The sequence below is a fragment of the Aulonocara sp. 'chitande type north' Nkhata Bay genome, linkage group LG1, assembly GCF_057382095.1.
Source record: "Aulonocara sp. 'chitande type north' Nkhata Bay isolate Kocher_YH1m ecotype deep benthic linkage group LG1, A_spYH_male_GT1.1, whole genome shotgun sequence".
In the NCBI taxonomy this organism is placed as follows: Eukaryota; Metazoa; Chordata; class Actinopteri; order Cichliformes; family Cichlidae; genus Aulonocara; species Aulonocara sp. 'chitande type north' Nkhata Bay.
This window is the reverse complement of record NC_141344.1, coordinates 29,340,870-29,358,395: the sequence shown is the minus strand read 5'-3', so window position 1 is coordinate 29,358,395 and position 17,526 is coordinate 29,340,870. Positions and strand designations below refer to the sequence as shown.

Below are 17,526 nucleotides of genomic sequence, written 5' to 3'. Positions count from 1 at the left end.
TCAGAAGGCTAGACCGTCCAATTTCACGCCTTTAAATTTTAAAGGCGTGTTTGTGTGTGTGTTTATACAATTGCTATTATGTTTGCACTTTATGTGTAATGTTACTGACTGCAGAGATCAGTAAGACGTGTGTATTTTTTATTTATTAGTTTTATTTATTTAATATTATTTTTTAATTGAATGACTGTCTAGTAGTTCACAGATGTCGAAAAACTGAGTGTGGTAAAGCCACTGATTTTTTTTTTATGTATATTTCTGCAATCTGCACATTGTACTGACTTTCATTTTAATGTTTACACCAGGGTTCCTTGTCAGCACTTTATGCTCAGATGTTTGTAAGCTAAAAATAAACTATTGTGTATGTTCAAATATACTGTTGTGATTGAAGAAGTTAAATAAAAATGTCAGTCATCAATTCATGCATCACCTCATGTCATCATAACAGAGGTCTGTCTTCCAGGAAAGAACAGTTTAAAATTAATGTAATATAGTATTGGCCATACTATATGATGTATTGCTTGTCTTTGTTTAATAATACAGAAGACAAAGACCTTAAAAAATAATCGCATCGCAATCGCAATATTGGGGCAAAAAATCGCAATTAGATTATTTTCCATAATCGTTCAGCCCTAATATCATTCCATATTAAGTATTAATGCAATAGCAAAATTTGGGGAGCCAAAACATACAATCAAAATCATACAATAAAATATAATGTATAAAAGCACTCAGTAAGCAGTATTTATGTTTGTATGTCAATCAAACTCTTTGCACTCTACCCGTAAACAGGCTTGAATGGTGCCTATACCAAGAGGCTAAATCTTAATTTGATTGAATGAGAGAAACTTCAACTGTTCCTGTCAATCAATCAGTTAGTACAGTAGCTATGGCATGTCTGGATAAAACGCATGCTAGAGGTTAACACGAGTAGTAAAAAAAGGGAACAGAGAAGAGAGAAGCTAACACAATGAAAATGTGTGAAGCTTTTTACTCTCTCAGATAGATGAAGCCCGTTCAAGAGGGCTAGAGTCTAGCCCATGACAGCAGGGATCGGTTCTTACTCTCACACAGCTGCATGAGATCTCCTCTCCTTCAGACCAATTTGATAACTGATTACAAGTCCCTACATTACAGGGCTATTGTTTTGGTGTGTAAACACAGTCATTCAAAGCTTCCTCTTGCAGCATTACAGCAGTTCAACTCTAAAGCAGGTACTTACATTCAAAGGCCGTGACAGTGGCTTCAGGCATGACATCTCTGATTGCGACCTGTAATGTTTGACAGGGTGAATTAGGACCAGACAGCTAAGGATGGTTATTAGACTGACAGATATTAATGAGGCAGGGTTACGACACGCTGAGTCAGAAACAGTCCGTGTGTTTTTGACTTGTGCAGTGTGTCTGTGAGTGAAAAGTGATAGTTGGCATGAGGCAGACTCACGAGCAAGTCATTGAAGTTCAGAAGAGACGGACAGTCCACGGACGAGTCCATGTCTCCTGTCGGCGTTTTTATTCGGATCACTATCGCCTCGGTGTTCATTGCGCTGTCAGTATTTAACCTAAGTGAGAGCAATAAGAGGGAAGCTTCAGCCTCATAATAGTTGACTGGATGTGGAAGCTAACCAGCTAATTCCCTGCAGCAGTTTGCTAACGATACATGCTAGCATCCTGCTCAGTCCGGATTCTTGATTTAAGTGATGCGGAGCCTTTTTAAAAAAACAAAAAGGTTTTGAGGTCGGTCGCCGCCGACACCACAGTCAAGTCATAACCGTATGAAAGGCTTATCCCGAAGTGTGAACGTGTACACCACTGCTCCACGAGACAAAGTTTACACTGTACTAACGTAGGTGTTTAGCTGTATAGCTAGTTTTGAGGAAACTGCTACAACAGCGCTTCCGAATCAACATCCGCTCGTTGCCTTTTCAAAATAAAAGACTTGCACTATCTATATCAATCTGTCAAATTCTAAAAGGCGAAGTTTGAGAGAACGCTGCTATTCTTATGGATCTTATTTTGGTTTTTTTTTTCCTATGTTATAAAATGAAATATACATACGGTTTAAAAAGTTTTTGTTTCTGCACTGAAAAGGAATTATTACCGCTTTTGCTGTAGATAACACTGACCTGAGATCAAGGTTGATAAGTTGAGTACAATACTGAGAATACAATAGATTTCTGAGGTATTATGGATAAATATTCCTTTAAAAACATGACCTTAGATCACAATTGTAAATGTTTCGTAAATGGCCCTCACTTACACGGAAATGTACTGCTGTTGAGACGAAAACCACCACAGTTTTTTAAAAAGTGTTTTTTTTTTCCCCTCTTTCACTTGACATTAAAACAGCATTAGTATTTAAAGGTTTCCACTCTGCGCTCGCCATTAGCATATAATTGAGTGTAAAACAAAAGGGCTCTTAAAACCTGTGTTGATCACGGCCCTGGGAGTGAACAGCTGCTCTGTCCACTCTATAAACAGCTCTGATTGCAGTTCATGGAAAAAAGACATTGATCCCTGAGTAAAGTGAAGTCTCTATCCTGTTCATTTACATTGCTCTACCCACAGACCTGATACCTAAGTCTGTTCACCTGGGTTCTGTGTAATGATAAGAAGTTGTTAAAGCCTGCTCTGTCTCCCCATGGCTCAAATTTGGCTATACAATACATGTGCCAGTTGAAAACAATTTCAGTGGTGGTGTGTGTGCTGTGCCGGCCATTGCACTAGGCTGGGTTTCATTGGCTCTTACAAAAAATGTCTCCATCCCATATTGGCCTGAGGATGAACTCCTCTATCAGTGATTACCATCTCACTTAAAAAGAAAAGGAAATGTAAAACATTGAATCTACCATATATTTATTTAATTGTCTGTACTTGAACCTTTAAAAAACACTCCCAGAGGGATGTTACGAGTTCATTGCATTGATCCTTCCTGATCTTACACCTGTACCAACAATTAGGTTAAAGACCCACTGATTTCCATGCAATGCTTGAAATTATTACTCCGCCTAATTGCAACTGGATACAAAAGGGGAAACACAAGCAAGGCCATCAAGCACTCGGATTAATGCCTCGACCAGCACTGACTTCTGATGAAAAGCAGAGGATCTATATGGCACTTTGTCAGACGTGCTCTCCCAGGACGTGACGTTAGATCCTTCTGCTTTAGGGACAACTAGGATGAAGCCCAGTCAGCAATCCGCATTATCAGAAATCAAACTCCTGGCTTAGCTGGGAGGGGAAAGTGGACGAGGAAGGCCAACATTCACTGTCTGGTAATTAAAAGCCGTTTTATCAGGCCTCCTCTTTCGCTCCATGCCTCTTTTCTTGCTATTGACAAGCTGCTTAGCGCAAAGAGAGCTCAGTTTGACTCTAAATATATGAAGCACACTTATTTAACTTTCTCAGCAAAGAGGGAAAAGCAAGTAAACAAGACAGCAACAAAACTGCCTGGCAGGACCGCCAAATTCCTTTCACTTTAGTTTTGTTTTCTTCTGTTTATTAAGAAATGCAGCCTTTGTTCACATCCTCTTTTTCTCTTGATGATTATTATTTCATTAGTCCGTGTCAAACATATTGGGCGGCTCGTTGTGTTTATTGATTAACGAGCCAAAGTCAGCACCGTCGTCTCTCGCTGTAATGCTGATATAGAAGATCTTGAAATGCTATTTGTCTACCCGTTAAGCATTGATCGTTCTCTGCTATATTGGCTGCTACTTGGTATCTTTCTATATCTAATGTGCCCCTTAAACTTAATTCGTAATTATTTAGAGTAAAAAATGTGAGCTTGTAGTTTGGGGCCTTATTTACCTTCATAGATCCAGGAGGGGGTGGGCTAAATATCACTGGCTTGGTCTCACAAATGTGAGCTGTGAGCTCAGCAAGAAAAACATGTCCCACCATCTGTTCCAGGGCCACGTCCCAACTCAGGTATCCAGATGCAAACCCTCCAGCTGAAATAGAGATGTGTCTCCTCAGCCTTGAAGCCTGAAGCCTGTTGTTTATTGATGCTGCCAGAGCCCCCGCTCAGATCGATACCATCTCACTCAGATGGGCCTTCACAACACGCAACCTCCAAATTGAGGTCAGGATACGTAGACGGTTATGGCACTTCAGCAGATATGAATTGCCCGAGAGGCTGTGATCATTTGTTACCTCTTCCTTTAAAGTTCATCTCCAAGTTGACCTGTGATGAAGCACGAGGACTTTGTGAGTCACTGGTGGAAGAGTTATGAGGAAATGCACCAAGATGCGTATGAACTGACTGGAGAGAAATGGGTTGTGTGACTACCTTTCAGCTCCTCGAACTGCATACTTTTCTTGCCATTTCCAGTCTTTCAGATTCACCTCAGAGGGCCCCTTTTATGGCTGTATGTTGTTTCTGTTGTTTCTAATAAAGAGGAAATATTGGTGCCTTCCTGACCTGCTCATAGTGGCCACAGAAAAATTTATGGGGTATGTCTCCTTTAGTGAGGTAGCATCTGAGCTGAGCCCCACATAAATAACACATCACTAGTTCATCCAAGCTCTCTTGGCTTTTCTTTCATGCTGTGGTCAAATCATTATATTGAATGCAAAATATGACTTTTCTTTTTTTAATTAAAAATGCTCAAAGTGGTGAATCGTTTCCCTTTCATGTAACATTCTTGTAGTGAGCTGGCAGTTTCATCCTAGGAATTTGATTGTCCCAAAATTTTAGATGAAAATATCCTGAGTGTTCCCTGTGCAAACTCACCAGGAAACCCATCACTATTTTACTCTGTTCTTCAGTAAACCTCAAAATAAAATATCAGCATGGATTACCTATAATGTTATTTTATTTACAATGATCAGTATCTTCCTTCAAGCAAAGAGATATCTGTGTTCTGCATTGAATAATAAAGCAGTGGTTGGTGAAGTCTAAAATAAAAGTCCATATGGATGGGAATGCCGTTTGAACTGGAGAAGTGTGATCGGAAAGTAACAAAAAGAGGGAAGGTAGTCAGAGGGGACACTGAGGACAGCTACGAATATCTGGGAATTACGAGGAGGCCGCTAGGAAAGCTGCAACTACCAAGTACCTGCAGAGATTAAGGCAAGTCCTGAGAAATCAGCAGAATGGAAACAACAAGACCTGATCAATCAACACAGATACCCCGATGGGATAAGAAGCTGACCAAAGGAAGAGATAGAAGCCACTAATGTCAAGACAAGGAAGCTCCTTACCATGCATGGAGGGTTTCACCGAAAATCCAGCACCCTGAGACCGTACCCTAAGCAGAAAGGTGGCCGGGGACTAGTGAGTGTCAGAGCCAGTAGAAGAGGAGCAAGAGAAGAAGCATCATGGAAGGACAGGCTCCTGCACAGTGTGTACAGTGTGATCAGCAGACAGAAGACGTGGCTGACATCCAGAAGTCCTACCAGTGGCTGGACAAAGCTGGACTGAAAGACAACACAGAGGAACAAATCATGGCAGAACAAGCTCTCAGCACAAGATCCATAGAGGCTGGGGTCTATCACACCTGGCAGGCTGTGTAAAGATGCCCCTGAGTCAATCCACTATATAACAGCAGGGTGCAAGATGCTAGCAGGAAGGGCATACATGGAATGCCATAACCAAATGGCCGGCATCGGAACATTTGTGCCAAGTATGGCCTGGAAGAACAACCTGACGTGGTAGTGGTAGACAAGCAGAGGCAGACAGCCATATCAGATGCAGATATACCAAGTGATAGCAAAATTAACAAGAAAAAACAAGAAAAGCTGGAAAAATACCAAGGGCTGAGAGAGGAACTTGAGGATGGATGGATATCGTCTGATAATGATGATAATATTGGCCAATATTAGCTGTTTGCCAGTCTAGATGACACCCTTCATCATGTTAAGTGTCGACATTGCATAAAGTTTACTTTGCATAGTTAGTCCACCGGAGTACATTGTACATTGAAACTTTCCTTTTGGGAATGCTAAAAAATAACTAGCTGATTCAAGCAGAGTCGAGGGGAGTGTGAAAAAGTAAATAAATATTTGCAAATGTTGGTATCGGGCCGAAAAATCCTATATCGTTCAGGCTATAGTAGCATTTTCCTCCAACGTGTAGTGTCCACATATATATTAAGGAAACATGTTATTTTTGTTTGTTTGTAGTCAACACAGATACCACCACAGAGAGTTCTGGGGGGAAAGTAATGTAAACAAACAGTAACTAAAAGCATTCACAATAGAATAGCAACAACAGCTACACTGTAACTGTATATACATGTGCATGCACATGTGCATGACTGTGGCCAGAACGCGTGACCTCTCTCTAACCACACATTGCTCTGGTGAGGAGTGTCAGGTGGCCGGTTTGTCAGCTGAAATATTCATCAAACAGATCAACGGAAAGTCTGGCTGGCTTTTCAACTGACAACTGCGGCTCAATAATTGATAGAGGAGCAACTGAGTGTTTGTGGGGGTCCTTCTCTTTCTGTAAGTGATGCCTCTGACCTTTGTTGTGTGAAAGAACTCATCACGGCGAGCGAGCATGTGTCATATAAAGACCGACGCATTGAACTAAGCAATGAAAGTAACAAAGGAAATAAATGCTACGATGAAAATGATAAATTCATTGGTTTGGTTTTGTGCTCACACTGAATAATATCTCTAAGTGCCTTTACTGTCTGTGTATGAGCAATTGAAAGCTCAGTAATTAATTTAATTTTCAAAAATAGTCTCTAACCTGACTTATGACCTGCCACGATTGGAAAACATTTCTTGGTAGAATCAAATCAAATTCATATTAACATGTTATTGTGCTAACAGTATGTGCACTGACAACATGTCAAGTGGGCCATTGTCACTCACTTAATACTAGTCGTTCACAGCAGATGACAAACCCAATACTGTGGTGAATCAGTGGAAAGCTGTAGTGACATTGGTGTGTGTGCTGGCCCTTCCTGCCAGGTGACTAATGCATTACTGCCTGTAACATAAAAATTAATAAACATCTTTAACATTATTTGACTGGGGACAAAGTAGCATGCATTAACTGTGCTACAGGTGGTTAAATATGTTATATCTGAATGTAGCTTCATAATTCTTTTGCTAAGTAAATACAATAAGAATACAATGAAGCTGAAGTTTGTTCTCATGGTTTTATTAGTCTTCATATTTTCTCATTTCACTATCGTTTTTATTGACAGTCTTTGTGTTTCATCCAGATGTTAGTACAACTTTTATGAACCATATCTGATTATTTTATGAATTCTATTGTTCTACTAATTCTACGCAATAACTATGACCATAAATATCAGGTTATAGTTGTGGCACACATGCACTGTCTGTCACACATTTTTTTCCTGTGCAAAACTGAAAAATAACAAATAAAAATAACTAGCAAAAAAAGAGAAAAACATTATTACTATGCACATATACTGCTGAGTTATTTTCTTTGTGGTAATTTTCATCATATTTGCCAAAATCTGCAAAGCTTGTGATTCTTTGGTAACTCTTAAATTTCACAAATGGTCATAGCATTACACAGGCTAATAAAAAGCCGTCCCTTTGCATGCATTTGATGCAATCCAGACTTTAGAAAAGTGCACGTCCTTGAGAGCCGGCAAAAATGTGGGACATAGTCTCTAGAAGTGGGACGGAAGGGACAAGCAATACAAATGCTGTGCTGTCCCACATAAAGAGGGACGTCTGCTCTGTTATTGTGAGTGAAAGTGTTCAGTGTTACCATCCTTAAAAACATTTCTGTGTGTTTTCTGGCCCATCGTGGCTTCCGATGTGCAAAGGGGAGATTCATGTGTAAAAATAAATATGTACGATTGCTGTCTTGCACAATCGTACATATACTAGTTATGCATTTATTGCTTCTGGATTACTGTAATTCCTTAGTATCAGGATGTCCAAAAAACTCCCTGAAAAACATTCAATTGATCCAAAATGCTGCAGCAGGAGTCCTGACAGGGACTAGAAAGATCTTTCTCCTCATGTAAAAGGTCCTCAATAACTAGAGAGCTTCTCGTCCCTGAGCCTGGTTCTGTCAGAGGTTTCTTCCTGTTAAAAGGACGTTTTTTCTTTCCACTGTCACCAAACTTGCTCATACGGGGTTGTTTGATTGTTGGGGGTTTCTCTCTATTATAGTAGAGTCTTTATCTTACAATGTAAAGTGCTTTGGGTGATTGTTGTTGTGATTTGGCATTGTGTGAGTAAAACTGCATTGAAATGAAATGAAGTGAACAAAAGAGGATAGCATTCACACTCTTAATTATTTATCACTTACATCTTTTTTTTTTAAACTATATCCTGCTAGTACATTTTGTAATAGGTCTCTGATGACTGTTAGCTTGCTGCCTGCTGTCCTTACTGTAAACTGATTTGCAATGTTTTTTTAATCATATTTATAGTTTGATAGGTATAACACCAGGTACAGTACGCCCTGTGGTACTACTGCTAACAGCAGATTTGTGTTTGTTTGTTTGGGGGGGAGTTGGCTCATGATAGGAATATAATCTTTCTGCTGAGATAAGATCTGTGTTTGTTTCTGTGTGTTTCTGTGTGTGTGTGTAAGTCCCGCATGGTAATAAACAGCTGGCTGGAAACAAGAGCACAGATTTGAGCTCAGTTTCTTATAAGACGCAAGACAGATTATACCACTGCTATGCTTGCCAGTAATTTGCACTTTTTTTTTCCAGGCAGACTATTTCAGGCCGTTAGGATCAGCCGTCCAGTTGAACAGCTGAGCAAACACTTTCAATGGCTCATTGACTGATGAGCTTCCTTGCATTTTTTTTTTCTATTGCAGGTGAAACTCAGAGATGCGTCTTGGATACATGTGATCGCATACATACGGTAAAGTACGTCTATCTGTAAGCTTAAATCAGTGCTCAGTAACACAGATTCATTTTGTACCATTCACCATAACAGATGAAATCCACTGAAGATGTTTGAACTAAGCCTAAATGAGTACAAAAAATGACTATAATTATGCCACTGAGAAAATATTTAAATATTTTATAGGTAATAGCAATAAGACTGTCCTTGATCTGCAAAGAATGCCCACAAAGAACCTTAAAATATCTGACTGCCTGTTTCATGTTTTCACCAAAAAAATAAAAAATACAGCGATTCTTTCATTTCTAAAGTTGTATTTGGTGGGCATTTAATAACCTCAGCTGTTTCCTCATATACTTAATGAAAGTTTGGAGACATTTAATATTTAATGTCTGATAGAGTCTTTCAGATGATCAAGGATACATCCAAAATGTGCTTTTTTTCAGGGAAATACATGAGTGTTTATCAGCCACTGCTGTAGCCATCATCATTGTTGCGTTAAATCTGCGTGCGTGAGCGCGAACGCGTGTGTCTGTGTGTGTACATGCTTGCGCTCGTCCACACAGCCTCATTGTGGGTTACAACAAAGCCCTGGAAATACAACCTCCAGGGGTCTTACCTGGATGTGGGGGGCCCCCACTTTTTCATTAAAAATTGCAATCCTGCAGCTGAGGCTCCGTTACACCACAATGTGCCAGAACTATGCAAGGGCAAACATATGCGACCTGGACCCAACCTTCAAATGTGCCCCAATAGATAGATCTTTTGCTCTTCTCTATTTTACAACAAGTTTGAATGCAAATTGATGCAGACCGCTTCCAAAGAATCTGTGGGACATGTGGGGGGTATTGTTGTTGGCCTTGCCGTGCTGTTTTCACAAGCGCTTCTTTAAGTATTGAAAAGTCTTCCTGTTTAAATGGATACTAGAATTTACAAATCTGTGAAGACGGGTTACAGGTCTTTTTTCCCCCCTGAAAATCATGCTTAACAATAACTAGGAAAACCGTACAATAAGAATAACACCTATATCCTTTTTTTTCTTTGCTGTTTAATTGCAACATATCTTTTGTCTCTTTCTCTCCATGTTATGTGCAATAAACTTTGGATCAGTCCATTCCCTGGATTATCATTATGATTTTGCTGGGAATGTGAGAGCAAGGTATTGAGGACTGGTAATTGAAGTGTCTGAGACCAACCTGCTCTATTGAGATTTGAGAGCAAAGTAGCAATGTAATTACAGGTCATAAGTTGAGCACCTCGGAACCGCAGCGGGTACGGGCAGAGCTGAGCCTGTCAACCACTCTGACACTGACACACACACACACACACACACACACACACACACACACACACACACACACACACACACACACACACACACACACACACTTTTTTCACTCAAAATCGAGTAACATTACAGCGCGTGTTGTACGACCATCCACAGAGCATGGCTGCATAGTCCCAAAGCAGGAATTAGAGTTTTTCAATGGTTGCAGCCTTCAAGTTCATCCATATAATACTGCCCCCCAGTGGCAAAATGAGAAACTACTAATGCACAGAGTGTTATGAGGTTCAACTGAAAGGGTGCTTGCTAATTAGTAGGACCTTACCCAAGAGTTACCCAAGAAAATAAAATGGTTCAATAATCATTTAAAAATAATAATAATAATAATAAAAAGGCATTTTACATTCTGTAGATTAACCAAATTGTAGGATGAGTGATTCTGAAAGAGTAAGTGGTTTGTAATTGATTCGGACACATCCTCTCTTTGGCGAGACCGGCCCGGGGTGAGTCCAGCATTGCGCACCGTGCACCCCCCTCCATCCCCCTTCGCTTGAGTCATTTGTTATCACCTCATGGCTGCACTGGGCAATTGGCCGAGCTCCTCCAGGGTCGAAGGGTCAAGCCTTTAAAAGGGAATTACTTCATTGACACAATAAGAGATGACATTTTATTTGACATCTTACCACCACTTCACCCTCCCCCTCACCCCTCACTAACATCCAGCCCCCATCCTGCATCCCAACTGCTCCCCGGGGAGCACTGGATCTGTGTGAATGTGTGCAGGCTGGCTGGTGCATCCTTGTTCAGTCATTTTTTGCTTGTTTTTACTCTTCCAACAGAATCCATTGGATCTTTTTTTTTTTTACTGAAAAGCCTCTGATATTCTGACCTAATTTTAATCATAATCTGAACATCCCAATAGAAATTAATAGTAACATGTATCTGTGATTTCAGGTATCATACCTGTATCTAGTGTTTTCAATCCATTCTGCTATGCCTGCGCTTGTGTCACTGCATCCCTGTCAGGTGTATTTAGAATGAATAGACTGCAGATGTTACTTAGGATTCAGGCAGAGACCCGAGGCCTCGGTTTGTGTGTGTTTATGTGAAAGAGCGAGAGAGACAGTGAGTGAGCGAGTGAATGATTGACACCAGACACGTGTGTTGCACTCAGGGGGACCGGTAGGGGCCACGCAGCCAGTCTGGCAGGTCATTATCAGTGTGTCATGCAGTGGCATGACGGCTACTTCCTCTGAGACAAAACACACAACACACACCAACTCCTTTCCCTGAGTCACTGAGGAGTGCCTATCCAAGCCAATCGATTGGGCGATCAATTGGGGACCAACTGGCAATCCCCTGCAATCAATATGCCCCTTGTTGCATGGCTCCAGAAATGCCACAATGGCTGTGGCACTTAATTAAGTTGTTAATTGCTGTGTTAAGCTTTCTCAGGTACCTTCCCCAGACAGTAATTGAGAGTGGCTGGACAATTCGGCTATCGGCAGCACTTTGCTAAATTTAATCACAAATCCAAGTAACGACAGAGGGTGTAATAGAAAGAGCCAAACAGCAGCAATGGTGTCAGTGCAGCCTGTTGCAGTCTGACTTCTGTAGGGAAAACATAATGCGGGACTGTTTCCATTGAACATGCTGTTAATTGCACAATGCAGACATCTGGATGATATCATGCAGCTGTGTCGGCACACGCCAGTCAGCATTCTTAGGGATGATTTGGTTTGTTGTGCGCAAAAAAGGCAGTCTCTCCACAGGGTAGATAAAATGTAGGTTATTTCAAACATTTTTAAAAGCTAAGCCTCAATAAAACTTCTATCTCTGATGTTTAATTTTAAGATGCCTCCCAGGTAATATGATCAAGAGTGAAAGATCCAGCGCGATTCGAGCTCTCAAAACACAGTCGGTCTCCTCACACTCTCATGTTAATATTGCAAGCATGTTTACAGCCTGGTTACAAAAAATGTTGTTGTTTTTTTTACCTCTACGTAAACTCTGTTAGTTTATCCTATTATTGAAATTATATGGGGGTAAATCCTTAAAGACTTAAAGCTGGGATATCAAACTCATTTAACATCATGGGCCACATACAGCACACCGCTCTGAGGTGAGCCAGAACAGTGAAACTCTCCTTTTCTGTCCGCATGAAGACATTTACATTTAACAGAAAAGAGTAGAGTTAGAGTTAAAAGTCAAAAGTCCTCCTTGCCCTCCTTCACATTTTCCAAAGTGGTGCACTGGGTTGGATTGGAGTCTTTGCCGGGCCGATTCTGGCCCCCAGGCCATGTGTTTGGCATCCCTGTCTTAAAGTAAAAGGCTGCCAGTTTCTTAACTTAACTTTCAACTTGTGACCTCATCATCTACATGTAAACAGGGTCTCAGTTACCCACACCAATGGAATCAGTTTTAAGCTAAAATGTTGTTAATGCATCTCCCACCAACGCAGTTTTGGAAAGTTGAATAGGTGTTTTTGCCACAAACACCTCCCCTTGTTGCAGTCTCTTTTGTTGCTGCAGAGGAAACGTGTTGACAGCTGAACAGGATCCAGGCTCTACATGTTTTTGCTGCCATTTTCAAAAGTTTGGAGTCATTAGTGTGATTCCCTTTCATGAGTTTACAACGTTAAAACAAAATAAACTGACAACCAGTGTTGGTCAAGTTACTTGAAAACAGTAATTAGTTACTAATTAATGATTACTTCTCCAGTTACTTTACTGATTACTTATTTTCAAAAGTAATTAGTTACTTTATTACTTAGTTACTTTTTAACAACATGATACACAAGCTGAATAGTTACAAATCAATATTGTATTTTTTCTGCATAATCCATCATATAAAATCAAATAATCAAATGAAAAAGTCTCTTTTTAAAAACTTGTTTTATTAGTTTTAATCTTTTAACTGTATGCACATTACATCAAGCAAAAATTAAATTATGTGCAACAGTCTTTGATTGAAGAAATTGTTTAACATTTAAACCTATTTTCTGCATATTCCAGCATATAAAATAAAATAACATTTTTTTTTGTTTACACTCACAAATAGATGCAAGTAAAACACAGCAAAAAATAAAATCAAATCAAAGATTCAGCAGCACTAAGTCCTGTCAGTTATCTAATTTCTCTTTTTAATAGTAATCTGTTACTTTACTCATTACCTGATTTAAGTGATTATATTACAGTAACGCGACATTATATTTGAAAAAAAGAAATCTAACCCGACCAGTTTACTGACCAGCTGAGGTTTTCTAGACTCCAGTATTATGCAGGGATATATGCTGAAGTGTGGAGTTGCTCAGCTCAAACAGAGGGAATCTGCATTTGAATGTCCTTTACAGTAATTATACAATATCAGATGCTCCTGGTAACACACTGGGTCTACTTTAGAGAAACACCTTTCACCTGTTTTCTGTGTGTGCTGGGGTTTTGTTTTGTTTTTTCACAAAAGTGAACTAATTTAATACAATATTGATGTTCCTGCAAGAGTTCTGTAATAAAATAAAACACTCAACCCCCCACGCAGGCCTTTATCCCTCACCACGTGCTTAAACTGCCTCCAACCAGTGTGGGGTTTCAAGGGAGCCAGCCCACTGCTGACTGGCACTTTTATGGCGTTATTAGCACATATCCCACTGTCTCGCCGCCTTTTGTAGCCTAATCCCATTATGTTCAGCACTCAAATGGAATTCAGATGGAATGGTGTCGTCCATTTTAAGAAACGACTCCAAGCGCAGCGGGCGTCTCCGTTCTTATCCCGCTTTGCTGGGAAATTAGAGCTGCACAGGCAGGAGCCTAAAGCGTATCAAATCATCATTACCAAAGAGGAGCTTTAACCTCACACAAAGTGCAAACATTTCTCACTTCTGGAGAGAGAGAGAGACCTGGAAAGTGCTGCCGCACAGCTCCTCTGAGATTTGGTAAGGCATGCTGGGGCGTAGTGGAGCAGGAAAAGTGGAAGCAGTGCTATGACAATGAGAAACAACCACTGCAGCTTTAGGCTCTGTGAACAGGCTTGCCATTGATTAAAACAGCAAGGTGTGCAATAAAGTGCAAGGCAAAGTGTTGCCTTCCATATGGACCCCCAGACCCTTAGGCTCTGGCCACCAATTGGGCCTTTCTGTCTGCTGCTGTTCCCACTTTCCTCCTTTCTGCTTCCCCTTCTCTATCCCTCGGTCCCCAGATGGTAAAAACAATTTTCCAGCCCTCTGTCTCTCTCCTCTGCTGCCCGCCACTCTGCAGCCACAAAGGGCCCTGGCCGTGATTCAACCGTTTACTCCAGTAATTAACAGCACCCATACCACAACAATTACAGTCACTAGGCTACTACACTCCAGATATACACTCTCTCACTCACACACACACACACACACACACACACACACACAGTCTTAACTGTGTCACAGTGAAGGGAAGGTAATAGCTGGAAGCTGTAAAAATAAAATCAAAATAGTATTAACAAAAAAAAAAAAAGGTGAGAACAACATGCTGGCACTACAGCAATGATTACCTCATAATTAGACGAGACAAAGCTCTCCCCCTGTCTAGTGGCAAAATGCTGTAATTACTGGCATGACAGAAAATCAAAGGCTACTTTGTAAGCAGCAGGAAAAATTAACATTTTAGGCCCCGGAGCTGCATGTCCTGATTAGAAACGTATTAAATCAATGCATTGCTAACTGCCGGACATAAATACGTCCCCTCCTGAAGGGGCCTATAATTGCGAGAGGAGGAATAAAAAAAGAAAAAAAAGTGGGGTTCAATTTCACAGGGATGTGGCATTAATTGTAATGGCAGTATTATGTGGCAAATGTACACCGCCTTTGTTATGAGATGCTGCACTAAAAGCAGCGATTTTCTCAAATGTGTTTTTAGGTTGAAGATCAAAGTGTGTTTTACATAAATTGGTGGAGGGCCCCCACCCGACCCCAGATGCGGTGCCCCGTTCACAATATTACAGCGCACCAAAGCAATAGCATTTTTCCTCTAAATCCAATCTGTTCAGGGCCATCAGGATACTGTACTTTGCTTCATTCTTGGAATCTAATTGATTACAGCCTTTGTTTGACTTTATAGAAATGCCATACGTAGGCTGGGTACAGGTCCATATCTTTCTCTTTGCAATGACATTTCCTAGAGTTTGACGCGTTTTAATGTGTTTTGTTCCTTTCTGTCAGGCCCTGCAGGATGACTCTGTTAAAAAAAAAAAATTAAATATAAGAGTCTGTCTCATATTATTTGAATCAAGGTTAAATGTAGCCATCAGTGAAAAAAACTCAATATAAAGCCAGGTTTAGCAATACAATACTAATTCGTGAGCTGTAGTTATGCTTTTATACTTTTTCCATAACAAACTTTTTGATTTGTTAACATAATGTTTGCTTAATATGACAAATTTGAAAGCCCGTTCGTTGCTAACCAGTGCTGTGCTACTCTAAATTATGATCTCGGGGTATATTTTGTCATTTTCAATAATTATTTTAACACAGTTCATTGGGCTAAAGATTGAAATTAGAGGATAAAAACAGTATTGATCCTATCGCGTTATTATTATCGATTCAGTACCAATAGCAGCATTAGTATCGATAATAGGATGGATCCGCCCACCTCTATTGCTCAACCCTCCAACATAAAAGTCAGCTCCTGGGCTGTGACCCAGTTAGTTCCTGCTCCTGTTTAAACTGATAAAAGCTACCATGGTGGGAATGCTGATCCCTACCATCTTTAACATCCCCGCGATGGTCTTCTTGGGAATACATCTAATTACTTCACATCTGTATTTATTTGATCCACGTGGAATTCTTCCTTCTGTCACCAGTGCTGAGCTGTGCCAGCTTGGGCTAACAGTGATTCATCTAAGTGACACTTCTGGCGCGGAGTCACATCAACCAAGCTCCAAAATCAATAGGGGGAAACACGGGGGTGACGGGGAGGAGGAACATTTTCCCTTCTTCCTCTTCTTCTTCTTCTTCTCAGCAAAACTGTCATACATAAAAATCAAGCATCGTAAATAAAGCAGTCTTGCGCTTGCAGGTTTGCTGAATCAGAATGGTAGCTGAAGGGGGAAAAAACCCCACACACTACACAACAAACAAACACAACTGCGACACATTTTGGGAACTTCGGTTCACAGCTCAAGACGTAGCAGATGTGCCGGTTTCACGTGCAGGAGCAGCCTCTGGTGACCTCTGTTGTACACAGACAGCAAGTGAACTGCAAACAGTTGGAGTCTGAGCAATGAAGCAGCTACTCTAAAGCACTCCGAAACAAAGCTGCATAATTAAGATATCCGAATGTTTAGAAAATACGAAGTGCTCCATATGGCTCCACAAAACATGTGTGCACATAATCCAAATTAACGATTAAAAATGGCCCGTTTTAAGTTAATTGATAATTGCTCTCATTAATAGGTTGAATGCAGTCTGAAGTCCACTAGCAGCCTCTAGAGTTTGCAGTGTTCTTTACACCGCATAAGATAAGGCCAACCCTGAGAGTTCCACATAAAGGAGCAAAATGAGCATGCATTTGTCTAACTTGTCGTTATATTAAATGTTAGCAGTGCCCATTGTGTGACAGTGTTTTATATGCGCCACAAAGAGGCCACAAAGCAGAAAGTGATATGTGACTCGATTGATGAGTTGCTTTCTCCTCCCCAGTGAGTCCTCAGGTATCAGGAAGCATCTCCTGCATGGGGCACCACAACTTTAACACACTGCTTTCCTCCAAAACAAATAAACACACTGAAGTCTCAGAAAATAAATATATAAATAGAATAAAAATCTATATCTTCTCAGTAAAGGCTTGAAGGTGAGGGCTGCTCCAGGCCAAGCATTAATATACTGTTAATTTAAAACAAATGTACATCGTAGTGTTGATATTTAAACACAACTTGGGGAAAAACCCCCACAAAAAAAACAAAAACAGGACTTTAACTTCTTAATTATTCTTGTTCACACTGCATTTCCCATGCACACCACCGCCTTAAGTGCAAATAAAGCCTCCCATCTGTTTGTAATTACAACTACATAATTTCAGTCGTTGTGGCTGATCATTTTGACTGCACATTCGATTAAAACTAGTGCAGCGATGGGCAGATAGTAGGAAATGTAGAGGACCGAGGCTCTGGGTGTAAAAGAGGGACCGAAAATCTACAGAACTGATCTTTGCACGCGCCAACAGGGTCAACAACATCAAATCCTTTATAGTCCACTTTCCATAAGCACCCTCAGAAATTACAGCATTGCAGTAAAAGCTTTTTCCACGAGCTTGTGTGACCCCGTTTGTTTGCCAAATCCACCACCCCCACCCCAAAAAATAGATTTGATGCAGGAAATTTTAAACCTCGCGTCTGTGCGCTCTCGTCATGTCTTATTTCCCTGTGGTGTCCGTGGAATAGGACAAGCAGGCTGCATAGCAGGCTTCTTCAATAAAA

The 17,526-nt window shown here is 40.5% G+C and overlaps 1 protein-coding gene across 3 annotated transcripts in view; it reads right to left on the bottom strand.

The window, feature by feature from the left end:
- The window catches only part of map2k5 (mitogen-activated protein kinase kinase 5), a 60,608-nt gene extending 58,698 nt beyond the window's left edge, over window positions 1-1,910 (bottom strand). For all 3 annotated transcript variants that reach the window (XM_086292319.1, XM_086292326.1, XM_086292334.1), the window contains exons 1-2: window positions 1,441-1,910; window positions 1,220-1,268 (exon numbers count right to left, since the gene is read on the bottom strand). In XM_086292319.1, coding sequence (XP_086148445.1) covers window positions 1,220-1,268; window positions 1,441-1,539 — 148 coding nt within the window. In that variant the 5' untranslated portion in view covers window positions 1,540-1,910. The remainder of the gene's footprint in view (window positions 1-1,219; window positions 1,269-1,440) is intronic.
- Between the last annotated feature and the right edge of the window lie 15,616 nt (window positions 1,911-17,526).